At 50.8% G+C, this 16,102-nt stretch overlaps 2 protein-coding genes across 2 annotated transcripts in view; both read left to right on the top strand.

Annotated features, from left to right (window-relative positions):
• IRAK2 (interleukin 1 receptor associated kinase 2) overlaps window positions 1-12,230 on the top strand; it is a gene marked incomplete at both ends in the record, with an annotated part of 58,902 nt that extends 46,672 nt beyond the window's left edge. The window contains 5 exons of the mRNA XM_080718134.1: window positions 851-1,046; window positions 4,759-4,821; window positions 8,243-8,443; window positions 10,048-10,348; window positions 12,118-12,230. Of these exons, the coding sequence (XP_080574260.1) occupies window positions 851-1,046; window positions 4,759-4,821; window positions 8,243-8,443; window positions 10,048-10,348; window positions 12,118-12,230 (874 nt within the window). The remainder of the gene's footprint in view (window positions 1-850; window positions 1,047-4,758; window positions 4,822-8,242; window positions 8,444-10,047; window positions 10,349-12,117) is intronic.
• Window positions 1-16,102, top strand: part of LOC308278394 (CCA tRNA nucleotidyltransferase 1, mitochondrial-like) — a gene marked incomplete at both ends in the record, with an annotated part of 995,237 nt that overhangs the window by 911,712 nt on the left and 67,423 nt on the right. Inside the window, 1 exon segment of the mRNA XM_080718147.1 lies at window positions 13,093-13,100. Coding sequence (XP_080574273.1) covers window positions 13,093-13,100 — 8 coding nt within the window.

Here is a 16,102-nt window from a genome sequence, read left to right as displayed (position 1 = left end):
ACACTGGAATATTTCTTTCTCAGCCTCCTACTGGGATTGCAGCAGATACTACCATGCCCAAAAGCAAGCTACTTTTTGTATTTTGTTTAAGTCCTTACGGACATAGATACATAGCACAGTTATCTGGCTACTGGTTCATCTTCTGTTTCTCCTTCATTTCAACATGATGAACATTTATCCATATTGAATAACAGCATTTTTTTTTTTTTGGTGATAGTATCGGAGATTGAAACCAGAGGCATTCTACCTTTAAACTATACCCCCCCCAGCCCTAATATTTTTTTTATTTTGAAACAGGGTTTTATTTAGTTGCCCAGGCTGGCTTTGAATCTATGATGCTCCTGGCTCAGCCTCCAAAGTATTGTACCCCTTATCTGACCATATCATCATATTTTTAGTGACTTTTTTGTCTCCCATTAAAGAGATTTGCCCATAATTTACTTAACCACTACTTGTTGGATAGTGGAATTAGTGTCTGCTTTTTAAAGTATTCTTTGGGAGCCAGGCATGGTGGTGCACGCTTGTAATCCCAGCATTTGGGAGGCTGAGACCAGCGGGAGGGACCGAGTAACAGCATAGTATGGGCTTGGCCAGGGAGCTCCTGGTCAGGGCTGACCTCTGCGGGGATCCGGGCGGCTGGCCCTCTTGGGGCACATTCTCAGGGGAGTCCCATCCCCACTTGCTGGAGGGGTGGACTCCCAGGCCCTGCGTCCCCTGCCACTGCGGCTCAGAAGCTCTGTGTGCGGGGGCTTCAGTGACCCCCATTCCAGGGGCTCGTGGTGGCTGCTCAGTCTCCATGGCAACCGCTCCAGCGCAGAACCAGCAATTCTCTCTGCTCGTTTGTCCGCAGCGCCAATGTTTTGCTGGACCACGATTTCACGCCCAAGCTGGCTCATCCGATGGTGCACCTGTGTCCTGCCAGCAAAGGGACCAAATACACCATGATGAAGACCCACCTTCTCCAGGCCTCTGCGGCTTATCTGCCGGAAAATTTCATCAGGGTGGGCCAGCTGACCAAGCAGGTGGACGTCTTCAGCTGTGGCATCGTAAGGGCGCCCCTTCTCTGCTCAGCCTTGGGCTTGTACTCTTTGCATTTTCCAGGGCTTCCTTGTAAGCCCAGGACCTCGTGGGGCCCCTGGATGGTCCAGTCAGGTGCCGCAGGGGCTGCCGCACTATGGCCCACAGGCCAGATTGGGTCCGTTGCTTATTTTGACTTCTTGGAGAGAGGCGCTCACCATTGTTACTCGGGTTAGTTTCAAACTCTCGGGCTCTAGTGATCCTCCTGCCTCTGCTTCCTGAATAGCTCAGATGTGTGCCCCTGTGCCTCACTTCTGTGGCTTATTTTGTATGGCCTGTAAGCTAAGAGTAGTGTTTACATTTTATTTTATTTTTTATTTTTTATTTTTTTTGGCGGTACCGGGGTTCCTGGAAGCCCTTCTACCTCCGGGCTACACTCCCACGGGCTACACTCCCAGACCTGTTTTTTTAACTTTATGTGGAAACAGGGTCTCTTAAGCCAGCGAGGCTGGCTCCGAACCAGCGCGATCCTCCTGTCTCTGCCTCCCAAGCGCGGGGATTACAAGCGTGCGCCACCACGCCCGGCCATAGTGTTTACATTTTAAAAGAATTGTATTTATTTATTTATTTTTTGTGTGTGTGGGTCTGGAGATGGAACCCAGAGGCATTTGACCTCTGAGCTACACCCTCTGCCCCATTTTTTATTCTTTATTTTGAAACCGGGTCTCACTGAGTTGCAGAGGGTCTCACTAAGAAGCTGAGGCTGTCCGCGAACCACGATCCCCAGGTCTCAGCCTCCCGAATGCTGGGTAAAAGAATTGTATTTAAAAAAAAAAAAAGGAAGCCGGGCATGGAGGCACACACTTGTAATCCCAGCATTCGGGAGGCTGAGACCAGAGGATCGCAGTTCGAGGACAGCCTCAGCTACTTAGTGAGGCTCTCCGCAACTCAGTGAGACCAAGTTTCAAAATAAAGAATAAATAAAAAATAGGGCAGGGGGTGTAGCTCCGAGGTTGAATGCCCCCGGGTTCCACCCCAGACCCGCAAAAAAAAAAAAAAAAAAAAAAAAAAAAAAAAAAAGCTGGGGGCGCAGCTTGGATGTAGAATGCCCCTGGTACCTTAAAAAAAAAAAAAGAGGCTTGGCGGCATGTGTCTGTTATTCCAGCCGCTCAGAAGACGGAGGCAGGAAGAATACAAGTTTGAGGCCAGCCTGGGCAACTTAGCAAGACCCTGTCTCAAAATAGAAGAGACAGGTATGGTGGCGCATACCTGTAATCCCAAGATTTGGAGGACTAAATCAGGAAGATAGCTGGTTTGAGGACAGCCTCAGCAATATGCAACATGGCAATACCCTTAGCAACCTAGTAAGACCCTGCTGCAAAATAGGAAAATAAAAAAAATTCAAGCTGGGCATGGTGGCACTTGATTGTAATCCCAGTACTTGGGAGGCTGAGACAGGAGGATCGCAGGTTCACGGCCAGCCTCAGCTACTTAGGCCCTCCATTTAGTGAGAATCTGTTTCAAAATAAAGAATGAAAAATAGGACTGGCGGTGTAGCTCAGAGGTAGAATGACCCTGGGTTTCATCCCTAGTACCTCAAAAAAAAAAAAAAAAGAAAAAAAAGAAAAAAAATCAAAAGGGCTTGAGGAGTAGTAGTTTAGGAATAGAAAAGCCTCTGGGTTTAATCTCTAGTACCACAGACCAAAAATAAGTTAAAAGAAAAAATATAAATAAGATCCAGGAGTGGTTTGCATACTTGGGAGGTTGAGGCAGGAAGATCATAAATTCAAGGTCATTTTGGCAACACAGCGAGGGCCTCCACGACTTAGCAAGACCTCATTTCAAACAAAAAAATAAAAAGGGTGGGGGTGTAGCTCAGTTAGAATGCCCCTGGGTTTAGTGCCTAGTACCTATAAGGAGACAGGTAGGTAGGTAGGTGAGCCATACATAGCGTGCCCAGTAGTTCAAACCCACATGCTATGTTTTCACAATTAATACAATAAAAAGGCTGGGGGTGTAGCCCAGCGGTAAAGTAGCCCTGTCAATCCTCAGTGGGGCGGGGAATAAAGCAGGAGGGGCCAGGAGGCCTGGACTTCCCTGCCAGGCACTGGAGCCCAGACCCAGCTCGTTATGTCAGCCGTGTAGCCTACAGTGCACCGGCCTCCTCTGAGCCTCAGCTGTGTCTTCTGTGAAATGGGGTAACGATGCTTAGGCAGGGTAGTGGGGCAGCGTGTGGGCTGGTTGGCACGGTGCTCTGCGCATATCAAGGCTGCGAATTCATTCATTCATTCATTCATTCATTCATTCATTCATCACGTGGGCTTGTGTGTGTGCACACGCGCACAGGCTATGCCTGTGTTCTGCAAATGGCGGAGCTCCTAACCTGTCGCCATCCCTGCCTTTACACTGTCTTTGTCTGTGTGTGGGGGTACTGGGGATGGAACCCAGGGGCATTCTACCTCCAAGCTATACCCCCAGCCCTATTTTTGTATTCTTTATTTTGAAACAGGGTCTCACTGAGTTGCGGAGGGCCTCGGTAGCTGAGGTTGTCTGCACATCACCATCCTCCTGTCTCAGCCTCCTGGATGCTGGGATTACAAGCGTGCACCACCGCGCCCGGCTAACTTCTTTTTTTTTTTTTTTTTTTTTTTGCGGGTCTGGGAATGGAACCCAGGGACATTTGACCTCCGAGCCACACCCCCTGCCCTATTTTTTAATCTTTATTTTGAAACCAGGTCTCACTGAGTTGCAGAGGGCCTCACTAAGTAGCTGAGGCTGTCTGCGAACCGTGATCTCTGGTCTCAGCCTCCCAAATGCTGGGATTACAAGCGTGCGCCACCACGCCCGGCCCCGGCTAACTTCTGATTTCTATGTAATTTGGCTATCTAACTTAGTTCTTGGTTTCTGAACTACTCTGGAAGCTGAGGCAGGAGTATCACAAGTTGTAGGACAGTCTGGGCAAATTAGTGAGACTGCCTCAAAAATAATAAGTAGTATGTGTGTATAAGGATGTGTGCATGCATAGCTTTTATTAATATACATGTACTTACACTTGAGTTTAATTCCATCCTCCATATCTTGCTCTCAGCTACTTTTTTTCTCTTTCTTTTTCTTTCTCTCTCTTTCTCTCTCTCTTTTTTGATGGTACTGGGGGTTTAACCCAGAGTCATTCTACCTCTGGCCCTATTTTATTTTATTTTATTTTATTTTTTGAAACAGGGTCTCACTAAGTTGCTGAGGCTCTCAGTATATTGTTGAGGCTGGTCTCCAACTTGAAATATTTCTGTCTCAGCCTCTCAAGACTGGGTGATAGGCATGCACCATGACACCAGGCTTAATGAAACTTTCTTTTTTTTTTTGGTGGTACTGGGGTTCCTGGAAGCCCTTCTTCTACCTCCGGGCTACACTCCCAGACCTATTTTATATTTTTGAAACAGGGTCTCTTACGCCAGCGCGGCTGGCTTCGAACCTGCGCGATCCTCCTGTCTCCGCCTCCCAAGCGCGGGGATGACAAGCGTGCGCCACCACGCCCGGCATTAATGAAACTTTCTATCGGCAGCGGTGGCATCTTTAGTTGAAGAGGTGTTCCGGGTGCTCCCGTGGCCTGTTGTGTGGGCAAGTGTTTCTGCTGGCGGATGGCGGAGCATCCTGCGGCTGACTCCTCATGTGCCCAGCCTTTCCTGCTGGCCCGTGCGTGAGTCACACGCACACCCTGCTGACTCCTTGTTCTGTGCTCTTCAGGTGTTGGCGGAGGTCCTCACTGGCATCCCCGCGATGGATAAGGACCGGAGCCCGGTTTACCTGGTAAGGGATGCAGCCACTGCGGCCGCAGGTGGGCACATTTGGGCCTCACTGCTGTGCGGGAAGGGAGGACTGTGGCCCTCTATACACCTCGACTAGGCTTCGGTCCAGGGCTTGCACCCCACCAGCCACACGTGATTGCTTCATGCGTGTATGTGTGTGTGTGTGTGTGTGTGTGTGTGTGCGCGTGTGCGCGTATGCACTTTTTTGCTACTGGCAATTGAACCCTGGGGCATTCTACCTCTGAGCTATATCCCTAGCCCTATTTTATCTTTTGCTGACGGTGGACTCAAACCTGTGATCCCTCTGTTTTTTTTTTTTTTTTTTTTTTTTTGGGTGGTACTGGGGTTCCTGGAAGCCCTTCTTCCTCCGGGCTACACTCCCAGACCTATTTTATATTTTTGAAACAGGGTCTCTTACGCCAGCGCGGCTGGCTTCGAACCTGCGTGATCCTCCTGTCTCCGCCTCCCAACCGCGGGGATGACAAGCGTGCGCCACCACGCCCGGCAATCCCTCTGTTTTAACCTCCCAAGCACTGGGATTACATGTGTGTGCTGTAACACCTGGCTCCCTCGTTCGTATAAGAAAACCTTTTTTTAAAATTTTTATTTTGAGAGCCAGGCGTGGTGATGCACGCTTATAATGTCAGCATTTGGGAGGCCGAGGCAGGCGGATCGTGGTTCATGGACAGCCTTAGCTACTCACTGAGGCCCTTTGCAACTCAGTGAGATCCTGTTTCAAAATAATAAAGAATTGCCGGGTATGGTGGTGCACACTTGTAATCCCAGCATTCAGGAGGCTAAGAAAGGAGAATCTGGGTTCGCAGCCAGCCTCAGCTACTTAGTGAGGCCCTTTGCAACTCAGTGAGACCCTGTTTCAAAAATAAAGAATAAAAAATAGGGCTGGGGGTGTAGCTCGAAAGTAGATTGCCCCTGGGTTTCATCCCCAGCACCGCAAAGAAAAAAAAAAAAAAAGAATTAAAATAGGGCTGGGGGTGTGGCTGGAAGGTAAATGCCCCTAGGTTCTGCCCCCAGTGACGAAAACAAAATTATTTTCCTCTTCCTCTAGACTCACACATGGGCACCCATGTGATCTGTTGTGGTTGGTAGAGTCACACTGACGGCAATCCGATCCTATCAGAGGAGCGTTCGCTGAACTTCCTGTGCCCCAGTGCTTGCTTGGGGCTGGCCTGTTAGCCGCCTCAGTGTCTCGGAGGGAATTTGGTTGCTGGTTGCCTCTATCGGGTGCCTACTGAGCTACACTCAGAGTGTGCAGCTCAGCAGCAGAGCACTTGTGAGCGTGTAGAAAGCCCCGTGTTCCACCCGAGCACTGCAAAACAGAAAAAGTGCGGCTCCAATGTGGCGCTTTCGTTTGTGCAGTAGAGGACGGTGTGCACGTGTGAGGGAAGACGGGTGAACAGAGAATTTTGCTGCAGTGGTATTTATTATTTATTTTTAAACCAAGGGTGCCTACCTCCGAGCTATATGCCCAACCCTGGGGGTGGAACCCAGGGGCCTTCTACCTTCGAGCAACACCTCCAGCCCTATTTTTTTATTCTTTGTTTGGAAACAGGGTCTCACTGAGTTGCAAAGGGCCTCACTAAGTAGCTGAGGCTGTCCTCGAGCCACGATCCTCCTGTGTCAGCCTCTCAAATGCTGGGATTACAAGTGTGCACCACTAAGCCTAGCCTTTATTCTTTATTTTGAAACAAAGCCTCACTAAGTTGCGGAGCGCCTCACTAAGTAGCTGAGGATTTCCTCGAACTGCAGTCCTCCTGTCTCGACCTCCCAAGTGCTGGGATTACAAGCATGTGCCATGCCCAGCTTTTATTTTTATTTTGAAACAGGGTCTCACTAAATTTCTGAGAGTGTTACTATTGCTGAGGTTGTCCTCAAACCTGTGATCCTCCTGTCTCAGCCTCCCAAATCCTAAGATTATAGGTATAGTAATATTTTTGACAGTAAAACACTGCAAGCTAATGAAATACTTACCACAGGGGAAGTGGTTAAAGAAATTATGAAACAATCATACATATTGTGAAAGAGTGTGAATTTTTTTTTCTTGTTTGCAGTACTGGGGATTGAACCCACGGGCATTCTACCTTTGTGCTATACCCCCAGCCCTGTTTTTTATTCTTTATTTTGAAACAGGGTCTCACTGAGTTGCAAAGGGCCTCACTAAGTAGCTGAGGCTGTTCGTGAACCATGATCCTCTGGTCTCAGCCTCCCAAATGCTGAGATTACAAGCGTGCGCCACCGTGCCCAGCAGTATGAAATTATTGATCAACAATCTTATAAATAAATTTATAAACATTTAAAAAATAATTCAGCCAGGAATGGTGGCACATGCTTGTAATCCCAGTACTTGGGAGGCTAAGACAGGAGGATTGCACAGGTTCGAAGCCAGCCTCAGCTACTTGATGAGGCTCTCAGCAACTTAGTGAGGCCCTGTTTCAAAATAAAGAATAAGGCTGGGCGTGGTGGCGCACGCTTGTAATCCCCACGTTTGGGAGGCTGAGACAGGATGATCGCACAGGTTCGAAGCCAGCCTCAGCTACTTGATGAGGCTGTCAGCAACTTAGTGAGATCCTGTTTCCAAATAAAATAAAAGTAGGTCTGAGAGTGTAGCGTGGAGGTAGAAAGCCAACCCCAGCACCACACACACATACACACACAAAAAGAGATTAAGCTGCATGCCTGTAATTTCAGTACTTGGGAGGCTGAGATAGGAGGATTGTAGGTTCAAGATCCGCTCACAGGAAGTTAGTGATATCTTACTTCAAAATAAAAAATTAAATAGGAGCTGGGCATGGTGACATACTCCTGTAATCCTTGTATTTGGGAGGCTGGGACAGGCAGCCTCAGCAAGTAGTGAGACTCTTATCAACCTAGTGAGACCCAGTTTCAAAATAAAATAGGGCTGGAGGTAGATTGCTCTTGGGTTCAATCCCCAGCACCGCCCCCCCAGGACTGGGAGTGTAAATCAGAGGTAGATTGTACTGCAGTGCCCTGGGGACGTGGGATAGTCACACCGCAGTGCCCTGGGGATGTGGGATGTTCACAACGCAGTGCCTGTGGACTTGGGATAGTCACACTGCAGTGCCCTGGGGATGTGGGATGGTCACACCACAGTGCCCTGGGGATGTGGGATGGTCACACCGCAGTGCCCTGGGGACATGGTATGGTCACACCGCAGTGCCCTGGGGATGTGGGATGGTCACACTGCAGTGCCCTATGCCGCAGGGATATCACCATTCTTGGGTTCCTGGGTATTTTCTTGTTTCTGGGACCCTTGCCTGTTTTTCAGTGTCCTAGGGGGCTCCTGAGAAGTTTTTGCAGCTCCGCAGTGCTGTAGCAGGTGGGCAGGGCAGGCACGAAGGCCGCCACACTTTGCAGCTCACAGGCCTTCCCACTGTTCTCCACAGAAAGATTTACTCCTTAGCGACATTCCCAGCAGCCCCGCGTCGCTCTGCTCCAGGAAGGTGGGTGTGGAGAAGGTGATGGCCAAGGAGATCTGCCACCGATACCTGGAGAGGAGAGCGGGGCCGCTGCCGGAGGGCTGCGCCGAGGCCCTGGCCACCGTCGTCGGCCTCTGCCTGCGCAGGCGCCAGGCCAGCCTGCAGGAGGTGAGCAGCTCACCCGCGGAGCCTGGGGTGTAGCCCCGGGCTGCCTGTCACAGGCTGCTGGAGGGGCAGTGCGGTGAGGGGTGTGAGCGGGACTCTCCTCCTCCTTCCTCTGGGTGGTGGGATCTGGGCTCAGGTGTGCATCACTACATAGTCACACACTATGGGCCTGCAAGGCCCTGTTGGTATTATTAAAGGTATGCGTGCATGCCCTGTGCGTGTGTAAAGATCAAACATTTATTCCCTGCCGACTTCCAAGTTTTATAACCTCTCTCACTAGAAAGAAGCCATAACGGCAACACGTGTTACTTGGTACATTCTGGTTTAAAGTGTTAGAAACTCAGTCTGGCATGGTGTCACACACGGGTAGCCCCAGTACTTGGGAGGGCAAGATGAATTAAACATCAAAAAGAGCCAGGTGTAGCGGCGCACGCTTGTCATCCCAGCTTTTGGGAGGCTGAGACTGGAGGATCGCGGTTCGCGGACAGCCTCAGCTACTTAGTGAGGCCCTCTGCAACTCAGTGAGACCCTGTTTCAAAATAAAGAATAAAAAAATAGGGCAGGGCGTGTAGCTCGGAGTTTGAATGCCCCTGGGTTCCATCCCCAGACCCGCAAAAAAAAAAAAAAAAGAAAAAAGGAAAAAGAAAAAGAAAAAAAATAAACATCAAAAAGGGGAGGAGGGACATGGTGGCACATGCTTGTAACCCCCGCGCTTGGGAGGCGGAGACAGGAGGATCGCGCATTGCCTTAAGAGACCCTGTTTCCAAATAAAATATAAAATAGGTAGCCTGGAGGTAGAAGGGTTCCATCCCCAGTAACACTAAATTTTTTTAAAAAAAGGGGGCGTGGGGACGTGGCTTGGGGGTAAATGCCCCAGGGTTCAATCCCTAGCACCAAAAGGAAAAAAAGAGAACAAAAGAACCCCAAAGAGATACGTGGACACGGGGGGGGGGGGGGGGGGGTGTGTGGCAGTGGGGGGGTGTGAGCAGGGAATGAGTGAGTGAATGAGCGGCTGTGGGGGCTCCTGTGACCACCAGGAGGGGCGGCCTTCTCTGCTTTCAGGGCAGTTAGCCCTGGGGCTCCCAGCGCCCTCTGCGCCTGTGCCTCCACCCTCTCCACCCCTTGGCCCTGCTCAGTTGAGGCTTCCTTGCACTGCGCTGCAGGTGGACTCCCCGTGTTTGGTGGCGCCAGGGGCGCCACTGGAGAGCAAAGGCTAGTCACCGTCAGAGGAGCAGGCGCCACGATCACCCCACTTGACTCCTGTGCTCCCATCCATGGCTGGTGGGGGGCAGGGCCAGATCTTCTCAAGGGCGTGCTGTTCTCCCAGGAAACAGACTTCAGAAGCTTTCTTTTTTTTTTTTTTGGCGGGTCTGGGGATGGAACCCAGGGGCATTTGACCTCTGAGCTACACCCCCTGCCCTATTTTTTATTCTTTATTTTGAAACCGGGTCTCACTGAGTTGCGGAGGGGCCTCACTAAGTAGCTGAGGCTGTCCGCGAACCGTGATCCTCCAGGTCTCAGCCTCCCGAATGCTGGGATTACAAGCGTGCGCCACTACGCCCGGCTTCAGAAGCTTTCTTGACAAGTGTTCTCGTCTCCCTCCCCAGGCCCGGGACTCAGTGGCAGCCGTGGAGCAGCGGCTCCGAGCCCAGGAGACATCCCTCCCCTGGAGTGGGCTCTCTGAGGGCACAGGCTCCTCCAACACCCCTGAGGAAACAGACGACGTGGACAACAGCAGTCTCGAGGCCGCCTCCTCTCCGAGGGTCAAGCCCTGGGCCAAGGCCGCCTCTCCAGACCCTGATCCCCTGGAGGCTGGAGGAGGGCGGCTGCAGGCCAGCAGGGGAGCAGAGGCAGACTCCCCCTCGGAGGCCTCTGCTGGCTCACAGCCTCCACAGGATGGCAAGGATGGTAAGTGGAGGTGCTGGTGCAGGCAAACTCATGTGCCAGCCTTTTGGGTGTCATCCAGCCAGTGGCCATGAGAAGCCTGGGTGCCCTCCTTGACACGCCCTCTCCTCCCTGCCACCAGTCAGTCACCCAGTCACTGCCTCATCTCTGCCCCCCTAGGCTACGGCTCTGGTGCTGGGGTGACACAGCCCCTGCCACCTCCCCATCTGCGCCCTCCCTCTCAATGCTTTCTCCAGAAGCCAGCTAGAGTGGGTTCTACTTTTATTTTTTTCTTGTGTTTTTTATTTTTGCCAAGCTGGGGATAGAACCAGGGGTTCACGTATGGTAGTACACTGTGACAGCCCTGGCCCTGGAGTGGCTTTTAAAAACACAGTGTGGTGCCGGGCGTGGTGGCGCACGCTTGTCATCCCCGCGCTTGGGAGGCGGAGACAGGAGGATCGCACGGGTTCGAAGCCAGCCTCAGCTACTTAGTGAGGCTCTCAGCAACTTAGTGAGACCCTGTTTTCAAATAAAGTATAAAATAGGTCTGGGAGTATAGCCTGGAGGTAGAAAAGACCCTGGGTTCCACCCCCAGCACCACAAAACAAAACAAATAAAAACCACAATGTGACACTGCTGGGCATGGTGGTGCATGCTTGTAATCCCAGTACTTGGGAGGCTGAGACAGGAGGATCCAGGTTTGAAGCCAGCCTCAGCTTCAACAACTGAGTGAGGCCCTCTGCAACTTAGTGAGACCTTGTTTCAAAATAAAAGAATAAAACCAGCCATCTCTAGTAACACACACACACACACACACACACACACACACACACCACAAAAACCAAAACACAGTGCATCTGGGTGTGGTGGTGCACTCCTGTAACCCTAGTACTTGAGAGGTTGAGACAGGAGGATCGTAGGTTCCAGGCCAGCTTCAGCATTTTAGTGAGACCCTATTTCAGAGTTCAAAATAAATGACTGGGAGTGTAGCTCAGAGGTAGAACACCCCTGGGTTCAATCCCCAGTACTGCAAAAAACAAAAGAAGAAAACAGAGATAAAAATGCAAGTCATGGCCCCGTTGGTTAAAGTCCCTGCTGCACTCAGAGACCAGAACTGTCACCACACAAGGCGGTGTGTGGCCCCTCCCTGCCCGCCCCATCCTCCAGCCACTTCTCTAAGGAGACCTGCCATTGATGCCACTGGGGGCCAGTTACCCCAAGAATCCTCTGAGACAAAACTTAGGAAGGCCTTTTCCATGAAGTGACTCTGTTCCCGAGGAGCAGGACCCAACGCATATACAGCCAATACCCCTCCCGCTGCTGGTCCTCCCATGGGGAGGAGGGGGAGCAGGAGGGTCGGCACTGTGCACTGGGAGGGGCACAGGAGCCCCCCTCTTTCCTGCACTGGTGGAGCAGGTTGTGGACTTCTCTTGAAAGGCATGTTCATTACACCTGGGACCTGATTGTGTTTGTGTGGTACTGGGGACTGAACCCAGCGGCATTCTACCTCCAAGCTACATCCCCCAAACTTATTTTTACTTTTTTTATTTTTGAGACAGGGCCTCACTAAACTGCAGAGGGCCTCATTAAGTGGCTGAGGCTGGCCTTGAACCTCTGATCCTCCTGTCTCAGCCTCCCAAGTACGAGGATCACAAGCAGGCGCCACTACCCTGGGCTGAGGACTGATTCTGAAACCTGATTTAAGGGAGACTAGCCAAGTCTGACTTTCAAAGAATTTTAACAACGAACAGTCTTGTCCAAGTCGCTCATTTTTACTTTCTGTTTAGCTGCAGCTGCAGAGACTTCATGGAAAATTGAGATCAACGAGGCCAAGAGGAAGCTGATGGAGGACATCCTGCTCTACAAAGAGGAGAAACTGGACAGTCTCGAGCTCTTTGGCCCCTGAGGACTGCAACACAGCTGAGGATCCTGGTCCTCCAGCCAGCGTCCACCCGAGGAAAAGGCCTGAGGCAGAACCCACGGTGTACCACGAAACTCACAGACCAAACACGAGCTTTGCACGATGGAAGGAAGGCCACTTCCATCTCATCAGCGTAGGTTGGGGGAGGAGGGACCACAGTATTTACGGACACAGAATCCCTCGAGTGCTCCTCCTGTCGGGGACCTGTTAGTCAGAGCGGGGCAGCAGGAGACTGAAGCGGAAAGCCTGGTACATGGACCCAGGATGTGGGTGTATTTGTGGTTTGGGGAGCCCATGACGATAACCAGCCCAGTGGAAGCTGTTACCTCCGCAGCTCTCACCCCTTGACAGCTGACGAGCAATTCTGGGACATGGATGGCGCCTGTTCCAGAGTTAAGATCTGTGAATCATATCTGCCAACAGCCACCTGCAGACTGCCGCAGCCTCAAAAGATTTTCCAGGTGTCCCCATGCCGGTCTTGACACACCTCGTGACGGTCTCAGATTTCACAAACAAAAGCAAGGCACTTGGCAGAGGACTCTTCTTCCACTCCCTGGGTGATCTTGCAGGATTTGAATATTTATCAAGTGCCCGCTCAGCACCTTCTCTTCCCACCCCCTAACTAACTCACACTTTTAATGGAGCTTTTATTTTGCGCATATGTGTTATTTATGGCTGGATGAAGAATGAGAGAACGCGTCTCATGTCTGATTCTGCTGCTAATTAAGTCAGTCATTTATTTTCTGGCGCCTCCGTTTCTGTGCAAGTAGGATAACACCTGCTCCTTCTCCCTGCCCCACCTGTGCACTTGTAAAATAAATAAAAAGGTATTAAAGTCCCGTTGCAGATCTCTTTGTGAGACAAATGTTATTTGTGATTCACTAGGAGAAATGTCCTATTTAAAATAATTCTATTGTGATTTTTTTTTTGTAAAATTAAGATATTTGTAAAAATAAAAATGTAAAGCCAACATCTTGTAATTACTTTTTTTTTTTTTTTTGGTGTGGGTCTAGGGATAGAACCCAAGGGTAGTCTACCTCAGAGCTACACCCCCTGCCCTATTTTGTATTCTTTATTTTGAAACAGGTCTCACTAAATTGCAGAGGGCCTCACTAAGTAGCTGAAGCTGTCCGCCAACTGCGATCTTCTGGTCTCAGCCTCCCAAATGCTGGGATGCCGGGATTACAAGCATGCACCACCACACCAGGCTACTTTTTTTTTTTTTTTCCAGTACTGGGGAATGGAACCCAGGGGCATTTTGTCTCCGAGCTACACCCTCAGCCCTATTTTATTTTATTTTTTTGCGGGTCTGGGGATGGAACCCAGGGGCATTTGACCTCCGACCTCTGAGCTACACCCCCTGCCCTATTTTTTATTCTTTCTTTCATTTTTTGGTGGTACTGGGGGTGGAACCCAGAGGCTTTCTACCTCCGGGCTATACTCCCAGACCTATTTTATATTTTATTTGGAAACAGGGTCTTACTAAGTTGTTGAGAGCCTCACTCAGTAGGTGAGGCTGGCTTAGAACCTGCGCGATCCTCCTGTCTCAGCCTCCCAAGCGCGGGGATTACAAGCGTGCGCCACCACACCCGGCTTTATTCTTTATTTTGAAACTGGGTCTCACTGAGTTGCAGAGGGCCTTACTAAGTAGCTGAGGCTGTCTGCGAACCGCGATCCTCCAGGGTCTCAGCCTCCCTAATGATGGGATTACAAGTGTGCGCCACCACGCCCGGCCCTATATATATTTTTTTTATTCTTTATTTTGAAACAGAGTCTCACTGAGTTTCAGAGGACCTCACTAAATAACTGAGGCTGTCCTTGAACCATGATCCTCCTATCTCAGCCTCCCAATTGCTGAGATTACAAGCCTGCAGGCTTTTTGTACTTTTGTGACCAGATGAATTTGTTCAGGGGTACTTAACCTTAGGTTTAATCAGATATAACTAATCCTAGGTCAAGGAACATTTGGATAATGGGTTCCTCAATGGATATTGAGGTTTTTATTTTTGGTGCTACCTTCGATGGAGTTTATTAATTTACAGGTCCATTAGGGATATATGGGAAGGAATGTATTCCCCCACATTCTGAGCTACAGAGTGTCTTATTTTCGTAGGGTGAACCCATGGACTTTCTACCCCTGAGCTCCACCCCAGCCCTTTATTTTGAAACAGGGTGGTGCTAAATTGCTAAGGTTGGCTTTGAACCTGTGAGCCTCCTATGTCAGCCTCCCAAGTACTAGGATTACAGATGGGTTGGCTCCACACCTGGTTTACAAAGTATCTTATGTTTTCATCATTGAGAATGAGTGGAAAATTATAACGTTTTTCTTTTGAGGTAGAGGGGATTGGACCCAGGGGCATTCTACCTTCAAGCTTTGATATTTTTTTTTTTGCCAGGCAGATATTCTGTATTTTTGCATAATCTCTGCTTTTTTATTTATTTATTTTTATTTATCCACTTTTTAATTTTTTTTTGAGGGTCTGGGAATGGAACCCAGGGGTATTCGACCTCCGAGCTACACCCCCTGCCCTATTTTTTATTCTTTATTTTTGAAACAGGGTCGCACTGAGTTGCAGAGGGCCTCACTAAGTAGCTGAGGCTGTCCGCGAACCCCGATCCTCCGGTCTCAGCCTCCCTTATGCTGAGATTACAAGTGTGCACCACCAACGCCTGGCTAGTCTCTGCTTTTTTTAATTTTTATTTATTTTAATTTTTTTGAAGATTTAAAGGAAGTTTATTAGAAAGATAGAAATACAGAAAATAGAAATACAGCCCCATGCCAAAATGGCATGGGGGAGGTGACTCGAAATGAATAGACCCCCTGGGAATAATTTCTCGAAAACTCCCCACAGAAACAAAAAAACAGAAAAACAGAAAAAGATAGAAATACAGGAGATAGAAATACAGCTCCATACCAGACTGGCATGGAGGGGTGACTCGAAATGAATACACCCTAGTCTCTGCTTTTTAAAAAAAAAAAAAAATTTTTTTTTCCGTGTGCTACTGGGGGTGGAACCCAGGGGCTTTTCTACCTCTGGGCTATACTCCCAGACCTATTTTGTATTTTATTTGGAAACAGGGTCTCACTAAATTGCTGAGAACCTAAATAGCTGAGGCCGGCTTCGAACCTGTGCGATCCTCCTGTCTCAGCCTCCCAAACGCCGGGATTACAAGCGTGCGCCAACCACCACGCCCGGCTATAGTCTCTGCTTTTGAGACTCCAAATGTCGGGTCCGCCACTTTCTCTGCGTCCCTTGGTCTCTGAAGCAGGTTCTCGTTTCTTGTGGGCGATGATGCTTTGGGTTCCTATGCGAATCCAGCCATGAGAGGTAGAAAGCGCACCGCAAAGGCGCCGGCGGCGCCCACCCGCTCCGCACGGGCGCCAAAGGAACTGTGCGGCCTGAGCCTCCGCTTCGCGCTTTTCGGGCCCACGTGAGCGGTTCCGCCCCGTCTGCCTCGGACCAATGGACGAGCTTCGTGAGGCGTACGGTCCCGCCCCCGTGCCGTTCGACCAAGGGGCGACCTCGGTCTTGCGCGGAGTCCCGCCCCTCGCCGAACGGAGCAATGGGCGCCCTGCGTTGGGGCCAAGCCCCGCCCCCGCCGCGCGCGCGGGGCCACGGGCCGCGGCGCTGCATCCGGGGGGCGGGCGGCGCCGCGGCGGGAGCGCGGGCGGAGGCCGGCTCGCCTCAGGGCGGCGGCGGCGGCGGCGGCGGGGAGGGCGGCCGGGCGCGGTGTGAGGCGGCCGCGGGGTCCGGCCTGCGCTCCGGCGCGGCCAGGGCCTCGGGGCGGCGCGGCGGCCTCGCGGGGTTGGGGTCCGGCCGCCATGCGCGGGCCGTAGCGGGCTCGGTGGCGCCGCG

The sequence above is a fragment of the Muscardinus avellanarius genome (assembly GCF_963383645.1).
Source record: "Muscardinus avellanarius genome assembly, chromosome: 22".
NCBI lineage: Eukaryota > Metazoa > Chordata > Mammalia > Rodentia > Gliridae > Muscardinus > Muscardinus avellanarius.
The sequence above is the reverse complement of the archived record's forward strand: the minus strand, read 5'-3'. Positions and strand labels throughout refer to the sequence as shown.